Here is a 17,053-nt window from a genome sequence, read left to right as displayed (position 1 = left end):
AAACTAAAAACCAAACAACTCAAAAGTCTATCAAAAGGAGAATGGATAAACCAGCTGTGATTTATTCAAACAATGGTAATAAAATGGAAGGAACTATTAATTCACACATCATAGATGAATGTCAAACATGCTAAGTGAAAGAGGACTTACACAAAAGACTACAAACTGTGTGATTCCAGAACAGGCAAAACTGATTCACAGTGCAAAAAATCAGAACAAAGATGGCCTCAGAGCACAGAATTGGGGTAAGGCATGGAGATGGGAGAGTGGTGGCAGTTAATGATGAAGAGGCAAGAGATAACTTTCCAGGGTAATGGCAATATCTAACCTTGAAAGGAGTTTGGGTTATATAGACATATAGATTTGTCAAAACTTACCAAATGCACAAATTGTACATTTTTTGTAAAATTTTACCTTAAAAATTTGTAAACAAATATTAAATTGTACTTAATGATATGCATACTGAAGTATTTAGTAGAAAATATATTGATACATGTATTTTGAAATGCATTAGAAGAATAAGATGATTAGAGTGCCTAGATGGCTCAGTCAGGTTAAGCATTTAACTCTTGATTTCCACTCAGGTCATGATCTCAAGGTTTATGAGTTGAAGCCACACTAGCATCATGGAGCCTGCTTAGGATTCTCTCTGTCTCTCTCTCTCTGTCTCTCTCTCTCTCTCTGCCCCTCACCTGCTCATGCTCACTCGCTCACTCTCTCGCTTTCTCTCAAAAATAAATAAATAAACCTAAAAAAAAAAGAATAAGATGATTAATGGAGAGATAGAAAGATGGGTAGATAATAAAACAGGTATAGTAAAATATTAGTGGTAGAATCTAGGTAGAGGTATATGGGTTATTCACTGTATAAATTTGAGGAGGAATTTAAGTTTTCTTATATCTTTTGGTAATAACTGAGCAATCTTGGCTGTTAGACTCATAAAATTAGCCATTAAATTCAGGGTTCTCAATAAAACAATAACCAATCCCTTCGATTTGCACTGCACTTAACTGGCATCGTATGGGAAAGATCTTAACTGGAGAAAAGAAAAATTCGATAAAGCAACTTACAAATACATGGTGTTAGTAGTTCTTCAGAAAATGAAGATCACATTTGATATAAACCCTTTGCCTTTCCAAGGTTTTCTGAACCACCCAAGTCCATCTGGCAAGAGTTTTTCTTCTTCAAAGTTCCTTTCTACCACTTAGGGATACTTCATTTTCAGCATCAATGGAAAAGAAATCTACTATGCTCCACTGCACATCAGAGTAACCAATGTTTCAAAAAAAAGTTATCATTTAAGAAAATTGGAAACTATCTCCATAATTAAATGATTGTGGGAAAACCCCATACTGTTCAGAGTCTAAGACAATTTAAACAAAATAAAGGAAAACATTAACTAACTTTTCTAAACTGTTAAAATGGTTTGAATTTGGTCCCAATTTTGGGTGAAGATCAGCCAAACCAATTCATGCAGTGAAAATTCAACACAAAATACATAATTATAAATATTTATTATACTTCTAGAATAGCAGCTAAAAAAAAAATTACCATTAACAAGGACTTTTGTAGATTAAATAGCACCTCCAAAGCAGGTTCAAACCCTGGGGAAAATCAAGGCATGACTAACATTAAAAAGATAAAGAAAGCTCTAAGAAAAAAGTCAGAGGAGTTCAGAGTCTTTTATTATAAATGCTCTCAGAAAACATATCCCTAATAAGATTTAAGTAGTCCCCAAAAGAATTAGCAGCTCTTTCCGTCTCTAACAAAACATACTTACAGAAATCAGAATATTAAACAGTACCATTGAAGAACGTGAAATATAGCCCTATAACACAAAAGTTAAAAAGGATATAATTTAGCATGCATTATATATACATTTTGCACAAAGATTCCATTGCAGAGAGAATTTTATACTAAAGTATGAAGTGATATGTCCAACTCCAGTGATATGGCAGACTACTTATGTAGAGACCACCTCTCAGTAAAAAACATCTTGACAAAATGCTTGACAAAAACATCTTTTATAAAGTATGGCTGGACGGGTGGTAAAATAAGGGAAACCATACGAAGCTAGAAAAGAAAAAAAATTCCACAGGACTTAACAAGGGTTACAGACAACATTTGCTCTGAGAGATTCTGTGAATTCCTGGTGGCCTAGCACCTGGTTTTAATGACCCACATATGCTGGGACAGAAGACAAACCTTAGGACCCAAGTAAAATGAGAGCTCAGATCAGAAAATCCCACATAAAGCTGGGAACCCCATAAGGAAGTAAACGACAAAAAAAAATCCAGCCTGTAGAAGGAAACAAGTCTATGTTGGGAAAGGCTCTAAGAAAACAAGGGAGGGAGATGGGGCGGGTGGAGAAAAAATATATACTGTCCTGAGAATTCCTAATGACAAAGGCATACTGACTTAGTTTGGTATTTGTACTGATGCTGTGGCCTGAAAAGCCTCAAGCAGAAATTTTAAAGTGGCCCTGGGTTGCTAGTGCTCCAGGGGCCTGGCAGAAGCCAACACAGGAATTTCAAGAACTCCTTTGGATACAGTTCAATGAATATATACAAAAAATGAAAATTCACTAAACACATGAAGAAGACACCATGAACTAGGGATAAGCGGAAATAAGAAACTATAGAATCAAACAGACAAAGATAGCAGATACTAGAATAATTAGATACAAATATAAAATCAATGTTTAAGAATAGATTTAAAGCAATAAAAGATTTCAAATTTTTAAAAATGGAAAGCCATTTTTAAACTGACCAGGCAGATATGAAAAGGAACCAAAAAGAATTTTTAAAAATAAAAAATATAAGAAATTAAATTAAAAGTTCAATACACAGATTAAACAGCAGATTAGATATAAGTGAAAATGCACTGGTAAGCTGGAATATAACTCTGAATAATTATTTAAAATGCACAGAGGCAGAAAGAAAAACTAGGAAAGAGAGGGTTACAAGAAATAGAGGACAGAGTAAGCACAGAAGCCCAATATTATATTGGGAATTCCAGAAAAGGGAAAGGCAATATTCAAAGGAATAATAACTAATAATTTTCCAGAATTCATAAGAAACACTCAACCTCAGATTCAAGAATCTAAGCATAAATTAAAGGAAATCCAAACCCAGACACATCATGTGAAACTACAGAACATCAAAGCCAAAGAGAAGATTTTAAAAGCAGACAGACAGAAAATAGAGATTACCTATAAAGACATTCATGATTAAAACCAACAGCATTGATAGCTCACTAGTAACAATGAAAACCAGAAACTGAAATAATAATGTACTAAGAGAAAATGATAGTCAAATAAATGACTGTATAGACACTGACACCATTTTTTAAGAACAGCAAAATACATTTAACTAAAACAAAACAAAACTTAGTTCGTAACTAACAGACCCTCACTAAGTTAGCATCTAACTCAGTATACTTCAGAAACTTGTATTTCAGAAGGAAGACAATTACCAAAGATCTCAGATGTAAAAAGGAATGGTGAGGAAAAAAAAGTAAGCTTGCAGGTAAATCTAAACAAGAGTTAACTGTATAAAACAACAGAATAGTCTCTATTTCATTAAAAAAATCAAGACAGAACTTAAATCTTAGAAAATAATAGCATTGGGGGGACTGGGTGGCTCAGATAGTTAAGCATCTGACTTCAGCCCAGGACATGATCTCACAGTTGGTGAGTTCGAGCCCCACATCAGACTCTCTGTGCTAACAGGTCAGAGCCTCAAGCCTACTTCAGATTCTGTGTGTCTCTCTCTGCCCCTCCTCCATGCTACTCTGTCTCTCCCTCAAAAATAAATAAACATTAAAAAAATAGCATAATAGCATATAAATTAGGAATAATGGTAACTGGAGCTAAGGATTTGAAGGTGTTTACCTTATTTGGGAGAAACGCAGAAATACACATTAACTAAAACATAAATAACTAAAGATGATATTAAAATCTCTAGGGTTGCCTCTAAAAGAACAAAAAATAGATTAAATTTAACCAGAAGGCAAGAAAGGGAGGGTGGGGTGAGGGAAACATATTAGAACAAATAAAAATCACAAAATAAAACAGTGGTAATGAATCTCAGTAATTCAGTAAACAGAATAAATATAAATAGACTAAAGTCTCTAAGTAAAAGACAAAATTGTCAGACTAAAAATTCCAAACTTAGCTACATGGTATTTACAATAGGTATATCTAAAACATAAAGATACAGGAAAAATAACAGTAATAGACACATTATTAATGCTGCAGAGGGTCATGATACATGATTTGGCTTATAAGCAAGATGAAACAATTTCTAATTTGAGTGTCCTAATAACATAAGCTCAAAATAAATAAAGCAAAAATTGCAAACTACAGAAAGAATTAGATAAGTCCATTGTAGTGATTTGTGAATATCTCTTTCTATAATAGTTCATGTGGACAAAAAATGAATAAAACATCTAAGATTTAAACAACATATTATCATGTTTCATCTTATGGACACTTATAGAACCCTGATCTCAACAATAATGTATACATAGTCTTTTCAAGAATAGACAGAACTTTTATGTAAAGTGAAGATATTATAGGCCATAAGGCAAGTTTCTCTATGTTGAACTATATGAAATTTGTATTTGTATGCCAAAAACAGTTGAAAATCATTACATATTGTTGAATCTAGATTTCAAATACTCTATAATTTATAGACCAAGACTTCTGACACAACTTTGTTGAAAATTGGTAGCCCCTGCCCCCAAATTTCAATTCCCATATATTTGGAATGTTAAAAGTACCTAAGTAACTGAGGGGTCAAAGAAGAAATAATGAAAATAATAAAAACTTAGAATTAAACACTAAATATTCACTTATCAAAATTGTAGGAATTAGCAAAAATGATACATAAAAGGAAACATATAGCTTATTTTCTTAAAGTCTAAATATTAATGACTTATTCTTCTAATGTAAGAAGTTATAAAAATTAAAAAATATCCCCCCCAAAATAATAAACAGCAGAAATTAATAAAATAGAAAAATATAATAAAGAGCAACAAACCAAAAGTTTGTTTTTGAAAAGGCTAACAAAACTGATAAACTTCTAGGAAGCCTGATCAAAACAGGGATGAAAGAGAGACAGGCAGAGACTGTAAGACTACAAGTAAACATAATTAGAATAAAATATAACTACAGATGAAGCAAGAATTAAAATATTTAGAAGAAAATATTATTAATAACTTTATACTAGCAAATTTGAAAACTTTAGTGAAATGGACAAATTCTATAATAATACACATTCCTGAAACAAACTAAAAAAGAAACAGAGAAGCTGAATACTCCTACAGTCACTGAACAAAATGAATTCATCGTTATAAAAAAAAAAAATCCCAGCAAGAAAACACCATACTCAAATAGTTTTTACAGGAGAGAAAAGAAATGCAATAAACATATTCCCCAGTTCATTTTATGAAGCTAGCATAACCTTAAAGCCAGACAAAGGCAACATAAGAAAGAGAAAGTACCTATCAATCTCACTCATGATAATAAACGTAAAATGTACTAAATCAAATACTACCATATTAACTCCAATTACATTTTTAAAAGGTTTGTTTCATGTACACATGGTTGATTTAACATGAGAAAAATCTGTTCATTTCATTTACTAAAGATCGAAGGAGAAAAATGATATGATCATCAGCAAAACATTAAAAGCATTCTCTCTAAAATCAGTCATACTGCAAAGATGTCTGTTATCTCTATTCCCAACATTTACTGGAGGTTTTGGTCAATATTAGTGTGCATGCTTACACAGACAGACACACAGAAGAAAGACACACACACACATACAAATATAGAAGGGCTTGGAAGGAGGTAATAAAATGCCATTCTTTTATTTTTTACATCAATTGTCTTCATGGAGAACCCCAAAGAATTAATACATTTATAAACTATTTGGAATTAAAAAGAATTTAGAAAGTATTTTGTTTATAAGAGCACTACACAAAAGCCAACTGCATGTCTATAACCAACAATAACATTAGAAAAGGTAAATCTCTTAAAAATACCACTTATAATAACTAAAATAGTTTAAGTATAATTATAAAGAATTATAATCCTTTCGACAAAAACATGTAAGAACTTTATGAAGAAAATAGTAAATGTTATTAAAAGATTAAAGAAGATCTAAATAAATATGGAAAAGTACCATGTCCATGGATAAGAAAATGAATTATCCTAAAAGTGTCAATTACCCTCTAAAATTAATCCACAGAACTAATACTATTCCCTTCAAAATCCTACCAAAGTTTCTCACAGAACTTGAAAAGATGATGTTAAGATTTATATGAAAAAGAAATGGACAATAGCCAAGGAACTGCTGTAGAAGAAAAATTGGTGGGTGAGCAGGCAGCTAGGAAACTTGACCTACCAGATATCAAAAATTATTTTAGAATTATAATAATTAAGATTGTTGATTTGGCAGTGAAAGTAGAGTTCAGAAAGAGACACACATGTATACAGAAAGTTGATATACTGCAGAGACAGCAGTGCAGATTAGTAGACACAGGACAAATTATTCAAGAAATATGTAAAAACATTTGGAAAAAGTAAAATTTATCTCTATTCTAAATCATACACAAAACTTCAGATGAATTAAGAATCTAAATGTCAATGTCAAAACATTTCAGCTTTAGAATGTATAGAAATATGATAATGATCTCAGGGTTGGGAAAGATTTCTAAATAAAAACATGTTGAAAGTACTAATCATATTATGAGGGAAAAATTTTTAAACAATAAAATTTAGCAGTTTGGTGCACCAAAAGAACCATAAAGGGGTTGAGAAGACAAGTCACAAAATGAGAAAAAATATATAAAACACATGTAACTAACAATAACATCTAGGATATAAAGAACTCCCATAAATCAATATGAAAAAGACAACCCAAAGAAAAATGGACAAAGTTTTTTTTAAGGGGCATTTTACATAAGAGGAATGACAAATGGCCCATAAATATATGAAAAGACATTCAACTTCTTTGGTAATTAGAGAAATACAAATTAAAAGGGCAATAAGATACCCAAGTATTGGTTAGGACATGGAGCAATGGGAATTGTCAAACCCCTGCTGGTGGGCAGGTAATTGGCTACCACTATTCTGTAAATATTTTGGCATTAGGAAAGCTGAACACGTGTATTCCATGACTAATTCCACACCTAGGAATATACCCTAGAAAATTTTTGCACATATGTACCAAAAGACAAATACAAGAATGTATTTTCCTACTTGGAGGGGTCAAAATGAGAACTTAATTGCAAAATGTTTAATTAACCATTATACAACATATTCACCCAAAATTAATATTTATAGAACACATAAATACTCTTTTCATGGACTTCTTATTCATTGTCAAATTCATAATTAATATCCTCTTGTAAATGCAGAGATAAAACACAATGACAAGCCAATTTTTGATAAGGCATGAATGACTTTTTGTTCACACTGACAGGCATATATACTTTAATTACCAAAAACTAAACTGAGCATTTATGAAAGAAAATCCTTTTGGAAGGCTACTTCAATTTAATCAGGATTAAAAGTAAATAAAAACCTTTATCATCCTTAAATAAAATAACTTTAGCTTTAATACCATGCCTAATCAGAAAATATAGAGAAGAAAACAGTAAGAGTATGGAGAGCCTGGTGTCCCATGGTCTTCCTTAATAACAATCCACTTTCAAGAGACTGTAATCTATTCAACAGAAAGCATTCTACCAAGGATCTTAATCAGATTCTGAGAAAATACACACTCAAAATAAACAATATGCCACTAAAACCAAAACAATGTAGGTATTAGCAGCTATACAAGAGGTTAGCCTCTATCTGATGAGTCATTTCTAGAATGATGACAGTCTACGTCTTTGAAGTGCTTTCTATTCAAACTGGAAAATATATAAAGGTAGGAATCACCTTCAAAGCAGGTTGACTTGAGAAATTTTCCTTCACTTTACATACTTTTATTTGACTCTATGCAAACATCAAACTAAGAATGGCAAAAATGAGTCTCTCTTCCTACATATTAATACTAACTTTTTCTCTGTTTTCTCAAGGCATTTTACTTTCAGCATCCAAGTCCATAAGAAATTTAGAAGATGACATGGTATTTAATACATTCAGGCTGGGGAAAGCTTTTCAGAAGGATGATACTCCTCAAAAATCAGTCGTCGTTCCTTCTCTGGAACAATATAAAAATGATGAGAGCAGTTTCATGAACGATGAGGAAAACAAAAATTCAAAGGTAAGTGGCAATGGGACTTATCCTTTTTTCAGTGGAAATCTGAATGATGTTTACAATGCTTTTGAAAGTAAAATTTTATAAAAATATATGCAAGCAGTCACATTACGCTTTAGGACAACTGACGAAATTTCGTACATAGCAGGTGGTTTTTCCATTCTGGACAACACCTCTTATCCAAAAGGTTTTTCCCAAAAACCTATATCTAATGTATTTTTAAAGAGTCAAAACAGTACACAGCCATCTTTGAGATCAGTGAGAATACTATACAACTATATTATAGTTCTATTCCCAATAAGACAGCTAAAACACAAATCAACCTTTTCTTTACAGAACACAGGCTCCAAACATAATTTCTTAAATCATGGTCTGCCACTGAATCTGGCTATAAAACCTTATCTGGCACTAAAAGGATCTGTAGCTTTTCCAGCTGAGAATGGAGTTCAGAATACTGAATCAACACAAGAAAAGAGAGAAATTGGGGATGAAGAAAACTCAGCTAAATTTCCTATAGGAAGGAGAGATTTTGACAGTGAGTAGTCTTTTTAAAATTCAATTCTTACATCTTAATACTATAAAAGAGAATTCTGACTTTAAGTGGATCTGGATCCAATCTTAACAAAATCAAGTAAGACCAGGGTTCAATTACACTTGACGTTAAGTGCCCCCTGCCACAGATGTGGGATTAAAAAGAATTTAAGAGTTATTGTAATTCTGACTTACTCAGAATTAGCTGTATAAGATCCATTCTCTTATTTCTAATAAATTTTGTGTGATAATAATAGTCCTTTAGACAATTTAAACTATTTTATTCCTTCAGTGCTCAGGTGCATGCTGGGAAGAGTCTATCGACCTTGTTGGCAAGTCTGAAACCTGCTGGACCACATCTTTCCTGAAGAAAACAAAATCATTTAATTGTCTGTCCAGGAAAAAGCCCTTAATGTTACTATGACTTGTATTATTTAAAATGTCTGTTTTAAAATAAAGTAAATAAATCTGTAACTTAAATGATATGCTTTATCTGTGCATTAAACTTTGTGAATATTCTGCATAATTATGATTTATGAGTATTTTTTAAAGCTTAACATACTAACCTTATATACACTTCAGACCAATATAATAAAGAATCATAACTTATACCTTGATCTCTTTTTTAATTTTTTTTAATATTTATTTATTTTTGAGAGAGAGAGACAGAGACAGAGCATGAGTGGTGGAGGATAGAAAGAAAGGGAGACACAGAATCCGAAGCAGGCTCCCGGCTCTGAGCTGTCAGCACAGAGCCCGTTGTGGGGCTCGAACCCATGGACCACGAGATCATGACCTGAGCTGAAGTCGGACACTTAACCGACTGTGCCACCCACACACCCCTATATCTTGATCTCTTAAAAATTAAGTAGATGCCTTTGGTGAATGGTTTAATATATACAGAAATCTAAAGCAAATAAAAAACAAATTCATAGTCTAAAAAATTGAGTTAACTTTGTCTGGCCAGTAATCAGTTTGTCCTTGCCTGCACAGTTGTTGCTTTTTGCTACGCTAGCTATTTTGCCACATAATTTATTCTGGAAATTGTTTGATGTCTTAGGTATTTTAAAATTTTTATGTTGAGATGGTTCATTTCCACTATCACAAAGATTATTTTCATCATCTAAATCCACCTGTTTCCTCTTTGAGCTTTTATTTCCTGTCTGACTACTTGATTTCCTTGCAACTTTTTCACTTTTACTTCTGTCCAGATGAACATTTCCAGAACTCGTTCCAACTGTTGGTCTTCTAACAGATGAATTTACACCTTCTGTTATGCAAGATGAAAAGAGGAAAGAGATTACATAATATTTAGTATTGTTACCTATGAAAATTTTATAATAAAGTTTAAAATTCACTAAAGAATATTCAAAAATTTGATTTGCAATCACATAACACCATAAATTACATGATTAGCAAATACAGCCATATTACTATCACATTAATTTTCATTTTCCCCATATCACTTTTTACCCCTACAAACAAATATTTGCTTTGTTTGAATGCATGACACTTAACCCTTAAATACTACAAGTGATTTCTTAAATACATTTAATTGAATCAAACTGTGTCCTATTCCTCCTAGATTTGTACATAGATATAACTTTTTAAATAAACTCAGGTCTTATAAATATAAACCTTTACATTTCACATTTCATACTTTGCAAAACAAAATCTAGTTTTATTTAAGTTAAAACTAATTAATACACTAGAATTAAATTGTTATTTAATTACTCAAATAAGGTCAATTACCAGAAAGGTCATTTTCCATGTGAAGTACATACAAAGGCTCTGATGCTGAATTAACATCATTCCATTTATCCTTGCTTATTATCCAGTCCTCTTTATAAGTACAAGCAAACTGGGATCTAATTAAGGTTTGCTTCATCTAGTAACAGAAAGAAGAAAGTATACAATTTATTTTGATTTATTTTTTCATCTAAATAGAAATATACTCTATATTAATCAAGAGATCATAAAAATTTCCCTTGGGGCACCTGAGTGGCTCAGTCAGTTGAATGTCCTACTCCTGATTTTGGATCAGGTCATGATCCCAGAGTTGTGAGTTCGAGCCCCATGCCAGGCTCCGTGTTGAGTGCAGAGACTGCTTAAGATTCACTCTCTCCCTCTGCCCCTCTCCCCTGCTCACTCTCTTGCTAAAATATTTTTTTAGTTGCCCTTAAAAATTCCATTATTCACTGGGAACTTTTAACGCTTGATGTTTCATAATCTGCAAACTCATTCTTTGCTACAACTGGCATTTTTGTTCTTTTCAGTAATACCACCTTTATGCACATTTAAAAAATTTTTGTAACAGTTTAGAAAAATCAATTTGAGACTCCAGAATATGCGAATACTTAAATATTTAGGAAAATAAGAAAGATGATTCAAATATATCATTCTAGGAAGATGTGACCAAGAGATTTAATGGTCTAATATTCAAAATAAACGCTCACATTTATCTTCAAAGATCATAAGTAGGAGAAAATCAGAAAGCAAAATTTAATTCTCAACCACTAAAAAGGACGTCAAGGAAGTAGTTTTGGAAATGTACTCTGCAAACATAAAACCAGTGGCTGTTTTAGGGAAAGAAATTAATTTCAGAACAAAGTAATCTATATGGACAATGCAAATTTCAGTAATTACAGTTGATATATAATGACATTTAGTTATAACTTGCAGATATCTCCAAATTGAGATGTCAAATCCCTTTCAGAAAAAGATGTTTAAATTTAAGATAAATGAAGGGCATTTGGGTGGCTCAGTCAGTTAAGCGGCCAACTTTAGCTCAGGTCATGATCTCACGGTTTGTGGGTTCGAGCCCCACATCAGGCTCTGTTTTGACAGCTCAGAGCCTGGAGCCTGCTTCGGATTCTATGTCTCACTTTTTTTCTGTCCCTCCCTTCCTTGTGCTCTGTCTCTCTCTCTCTCTCTCTCTCTCTCAAAAATAAACATTAAAAAAATTTTTTTAAGAAATTTCAGATGAGTAAATATTAAAGAGGACTTCAACAATTCAAAAATTTAATACGTCAAAAACTACATTATGTGGAACATTACTTACAAAATATTGATTGATACCGTTCATAGTCTAAAACAGCACAACTTTTTATTTCATATTCAGCAATTAAGTATTATATATTCAGAGAGATCACTGCATTAACTCAGTTAGATGTTTGCAAAGATAATGGCAGTGAAATACAGACTATGATTTAAAAGGAATTAGATTAATCCAGTTGCTTCATAAAAGCAAGTGTTCCTGTCGTAGACTCTAAGTCTAAAGTTCTTTCTTGGCCAGCAAGAAAGCGGGATGCAGGATTAAAAGCGAGAGATGGCTAATGTCCGGGAAAAGACAAAAGCCCCGAATAAGGGTCCTTGCTCCGTATTTATTAAAATCAGACGGCTTACAAATGTGATGGGCATGCACAAAGAGACAATGAATCTGTGAACATTAACTCACGGGCATGAGAGAAAAGGGGGTTTTGAAGATATATGGTATTTGGGGTTTGGGTCAATATAAAACAAAATCCTGGCGCCTGGTAGATGGGCAGATGGTTAGATGGTTAGATGGTTGTTAACAGCAGGACAGGAGGCATCATGTCTGTTTATCTTAGCTAGCCTAAGAGATAAGACAGATGGGGCAAATAACTTCAGGGTTAACAAGGCACCTTTTCTTTTGCTAATCAGCTCTGCTCTGGGTAGCTTCAGCCCTGGAATCTATAGCCCTATATACCTATTTACCTAATTTGGTCCTTCCTTCCTGTGAAAGCAGCTCTCTGCTATACTACTAAGTTGGGGGATGTTTTCGCCCTGAATGCCTAATCTTGATTACCTCATATACCTTTATATTGGGGGCCTTTGCCCCCCTCTTTATTCTGGGGCCTTTGCCCCTCCCTCTGTATCCTGGGGGCCTTGGCTCCTCCCAACTTTAATCTGGGGTTTTGCCCCTCCCAACTCTATTCTAGGGTTCTTAATCAGTTTACCCAAGCTTGGGTGAGAGCAACCTAAGGCTTTGTAATTGGTGTAAGCCCAGGGAATTTCTAAGCTTATTCCCCACATGTTCCCAGAGTGACATGTTTATGTCCTTCTAATGGTGTCTATGAGAGCTCCAGTTCCCATACCACTAAAAATTATGTTTAATTTGTTTAAAAAATTAAACAACTGGAGTTTGATATCTTCCATTTTAAGCATAAAAACTCACAAAATTGAAAAAGAAATGTGAAAATGTAAAAGATCAAACACTATTTGAAATAGTGTAAGAAAGTGGCTCTTGATTATGGATGATGGAACTATAATCCACTATCCTCCTGAATCCACATGAATACAACTACTATTATACATTTTCCATCATGAGATCCACTAAAATATAACTAGCCCTTTCTGGACTTTATTAATTCTATACATATAGAATTAAAGCAAATGATAAAGCCATTAAAATACATTTTGTTAATAAAATGAACTTCGTAAAGTTTATATTGCACCACATCATTACTCTAGTAACATTATCAAAAACTTTTATTTCTATCTGCAAAACCAGTACTAACAATTGACATTATCTCTTTATACAACATTTCTTTCATTTCACCAGAGTTATTGCTTATAAAGAATTATAAACTAATTGCCCATAATGAGTTGTAAAGAGTACAGCAAGACCATGAAGGCAAATGAATGCTAAGTGGCTGGCTAGGATCATTTCCATGGTACCCAGATAGTGATAGCCCCTGTGGGTGGCTTAGACCACTTTAGCGTCCCACACTCTGAAAAAATATACAATAATTATTTACTACAGACAACTGATGTTTTCTCAGTCTCACATTTAGCAAAAATAAACATTTCTTTAGAAAGCAGTGTCATTTTTAAAAATATTTATTTATTTTTGAGAGATAGAGCTTGAGCAGGAGAGGGGCAGAGAGAGAGGGAGACACAGAATCTGAAGCAGGCTCCAGGCTCCGAGCTGTCAGCACAGAGACCAACACAGGGCTCAACCTCACAAACTGCAAGATCATGACCTGAGCCAAAGTTGGACGCTTAACCAACTGAGCCACCCAGGGGCCCCAGAAAGCAGTGTCATTTTTATTGTTGACATACAACTAAGTAAAAACCTTTCCTTGTTATGTAAATACAGTTACAGAATAAGTGTCATAGCCCTTGTCACAACTACATTTCCTTTCCTTAGGCCTCCTATAGAGAAATTCTTGAGGCTTAGTGACAGTAGGGTAATTTCAGAAGCCAGAATTATAAGGCAATGGATTCCTAAAATACCGAGAATAGATTCAGATGTGAAAGGAAATAGTTAACCACTTTATTCACCATAAAAAATATTATTTATAAAAATATCAAAACATGAGAACCACAACTGTTCTACAGTAATCTTGGAATACTTATGTCCAAAAGAAATAACTGAGTAGTTACAATGAAGGTATTTTTTTTTCTTTCTGTAAAAGATTACACGTGGGTTTTCTTTCCCCACCCTGTACAAAAATCTCTTTTTTTTAAATCAATTATGACTTATTAAGTTCCAACTATGTAATAAACAGGCACACAGAATACTAAAGGGATTACTTAGATGGCTTCTATAATCACAAAGGTATTCTACTTATAAAACCTGCTGTTGACACACAGCTGGAAGAAATAATAAATAAATTGGATATCAGACTCAAGATTGAAAAGATGTCAGAACACTAGAACCATAAGTAGAAAATAATAAGATGAAAATGAATGAGGATAAACAAAGTCCTGTATTTAAGTTCAAAATATCAGTTACAGATGAGGATGACGAAAACCTGACTTAAATGCAATATATGAAAAAGACCTGGAGATTTTCATTGATCGTGAACTTGACTGGAGCCAACAATGTGATGTCCAGCTAAAAAAAAAAAAAAAAAAAAAAAAAAAAAAAAAAAAAGCAAAACCAGCACAAAAAGACAGTGATGTGATTGGAAAGGCTCCAGATTTGCAGTTAAAAGACGTGCCTTCTAAAACTGGCCCTATCACTTATAAACTGGATATTTCGGGTAAACCTCTGAACCTCTCACTTATCCACACATAAATGGGAATAATATTAATCTTACAGAACTGTCAGAATTAAGTAAAGTTAAAAATAGGAAAGGACCATATAAGCTCTAGAGATCCATGTAGATGCCATGCAATTAATTAATGTAGTAACATATATGAAGACAGTTTCCTATACAGTAAGAAATCTGTTAAATTAGAGTTCTCACGACCAGGACAACTCTAAAATTATTCTAGGAATGCAACTCAAAAACTGAACTTACAATCAACATCTTCATTTCAGTTATCAAAACAATACAAGCTGCATTGGCTTGTATTTGTAACTTAAAAGAGATTGCTTTTGTTCATAAAAGTTGAATTTTTCTGTACAAGATTAGTGGCTACATAGAATTGAGATTACTTCCTGTTGCAAATCTTCCAAATCTCTCTGTGTATTTGATTTGGAATCACAAACAAGCAAAACAATTCCCTCTTGAAACTGCTTTTGAAATACTAAACAACTAAGAATAATGTCCAGATTCATACATGGCTGTTAAAATCATTTTATGTTCAAGTCACATGAGAGAAAAGGATTGAACATTTTCCTTTGTAGAGTGATTTCCCCCCTTTGGAAAGATTTCTATCCACAGTAAAATTGCAATGAACTTCAAACTTGCCAAGAATTGGAAAAGTCCTTTTGCCACAAGCCCTTTTTAAATTGGAATTATTAGTAAGTTCCCAGTTTGAGGAAAATAGTACTTCACATAGGAAAGCCTGACTCTAGCTAAATTAAGACAAATGAGTCAAAATACTGTAAAGTTGCAGTCACTCTCTGAGTTAGGTGTATTAATAAGATAATGAAAGCGCTAAGCCCCATTATGTTGATAAATAAATCAACAAGTTTGAAAGAGGAATTTATTTTCAACATACTCATTAAATATGCAACTGAAAATAAATATCCTAAATTTATCTTTTCATTCTTACATTACTGCCTTTTCAAAAAGACCAGATTTGTTATCGTTAATGGCATATGAACGTAAAATACATCAAATAATTCATTGCTTCATCAGTGAAATTCAATTTATTTCATTAAATAGCAGAAAGATATTTTTGACCTAAGTAGTAGCATTACTTTTTTTTATGACTCTTGACTATAATTACTATGCCTTTATCTACTCTTTGGAAAGAGCATAAAGTCTTTGAAGTCTTATACCTGACTACAAACCCTTACTCCGTTACTTACTAACTGTAAGGTCTAGAAAATGATGTCTTCTAGAATTGAACAAGGATTAACTGGGATGAAAGATATAAAATGTCTAATATAACACTTGACACTTAGTAGGTATGCAATAAATCCCAACCTCATTACTTCAGCCCAACAAATTCAACTTTAGTTCAGTCTAATACAAACATCCCATTTTCATTCTAATGAAAAATGCTGCTCTCTCTCTTAAATAAAGTCTGCTTAATGTCACCTTCTCAAAGAGATCTCTACTGGTCATCCTATTTAAAATCAAAACACACACAAAGGAACACACTCTCCTTATTCCCTTCCCTAGCTTTATTTCACTCCAGAGCACTAATAAACTTCTAATGTTCCACATAATTCACTTGTTTTGTTGTTTGCCTCTTCCAACTAAAATGTAAGCTCTGTGAACAAAACCTTTAATTTGGCAACTGGTGGCCAAACCCTTAGTTTGGTTCTGGTCTTCCTGTGGCCTCCCCAACCCCACAGGGTGAGAAGTCTATAGGGCCCACTTGGAGACTATCACTCCCTTTTTGATCCTATTCCAAGTACCTGGGACCCCAGAATTCCCTGCTCAAACTATCTTAGGTACTGGGCTGGTGCTGGCCTCTTTCTCTAGGTTCAAGGGCAGACTGTTTATGGCAAGGGTGATGGGGAGGAGAGTGCGTACACCTCTTAAAGGAATGTCCCTAAGAGTACAGAACAGAACAAAGATTGAAAGGGGCTCTGGAGGTGGGCCATGTATGGGCTTCCATTTATATTCTTGTACTCCAGCCCCAAAAATATTTGGGGAAGACCTGTCCATGAGGGCAGGGGCTTTTGTCTGTTTTGTTCACTGAGGTATCTCCAGTGCCTAGGACATAGCCTGGTACCCAGGAGGCATATAAAACATGTTTGTTGAACGAATCAAGTAAGTAAAATTATAAGACTATAATAACAGATATATGCAAGAGGAAGGTGTGAGGGAACAGAAACATGAGTAAGAAAAGGCTTGGAGGTAGAAAAAAGATTTACA

The 17,053-nt window shown here is 33.4% G+C and overlaps 2 protein-coding genes across 9 annotated transcripts in view; one reads left to right on the top strand and one right to left on the bottom strand.

The window, feature by feature from the left end:
• The window catches only part of LOC122224997 (PARP1 binding protein), a 118,834-nt gene that overhangs the window by 48,670 nt on the left and 53,111 nt on the right, over positions 1–17,053 (bottom strand). For 2 of the 8 annotated variants that reach the window (XM_042947534.1, XM_042947535.1), the window contains exons 10-12: positions 10,557–10,692; positions 9,938–10,074; positions 1,781–1,828 (exon numbers count right to left, since the gene is read on the bottom strand). In XM_042947534.1, the coding sequence (XP_042803468.1) occupies positions 1,781–1,828; positions 9,938–10,074; positions 10,557–10,692 (321 nt within the window). Of the gene's footprint in view, positions 1–1,780; positions 1,829–8,071; positions 8,217–9,084; positions 9,169–9,612; positions 10,075–10,556; positions 10,693–17,053 lie in introns of those variants that run through there. The other 6 variants (XM_042947538.1, XM_042947536.1, XM_042947537.1 and 3 more) reach the window with 6 other exon arrangements.
• PMCH (pro-melanin concentrating hormone) lies at positions 7,776–9,206 on the top strand. The gene is made up of 3 exons (XM_042947546.1): positions 7,776–8,279; positions 8,610–8,808; positions 9,097–9,206. Exons 1-3 carry the CDS (start codon positions 8,031–8,033, stop codon positions 9,144–9,146), a joined length of 498 nt encoding a protein of 165 aa, XP_042803480.1. The 5' UTR covers positions 7,776–8,030; the 3' UTR covers positions 9,147–9,206.

The sequence above is a fragment of the Panthera leo genome, chromosome B4, assembly GCF_018350215.1.
Source record: "Panthera leo isolate Ple1 chromosome B4, P.leo_Ple1_pat1.1, whole genome shotgun sequence".
Classification (NCBI taxonomy): Eukaryota; Metazoa; Chordata; class Mammalia; order Carnivora; family Felidae; genus Panthera; species Panthera leo.
This window is presented reverse-complemented; position numbering and strand designations above follow the sequence as displayed.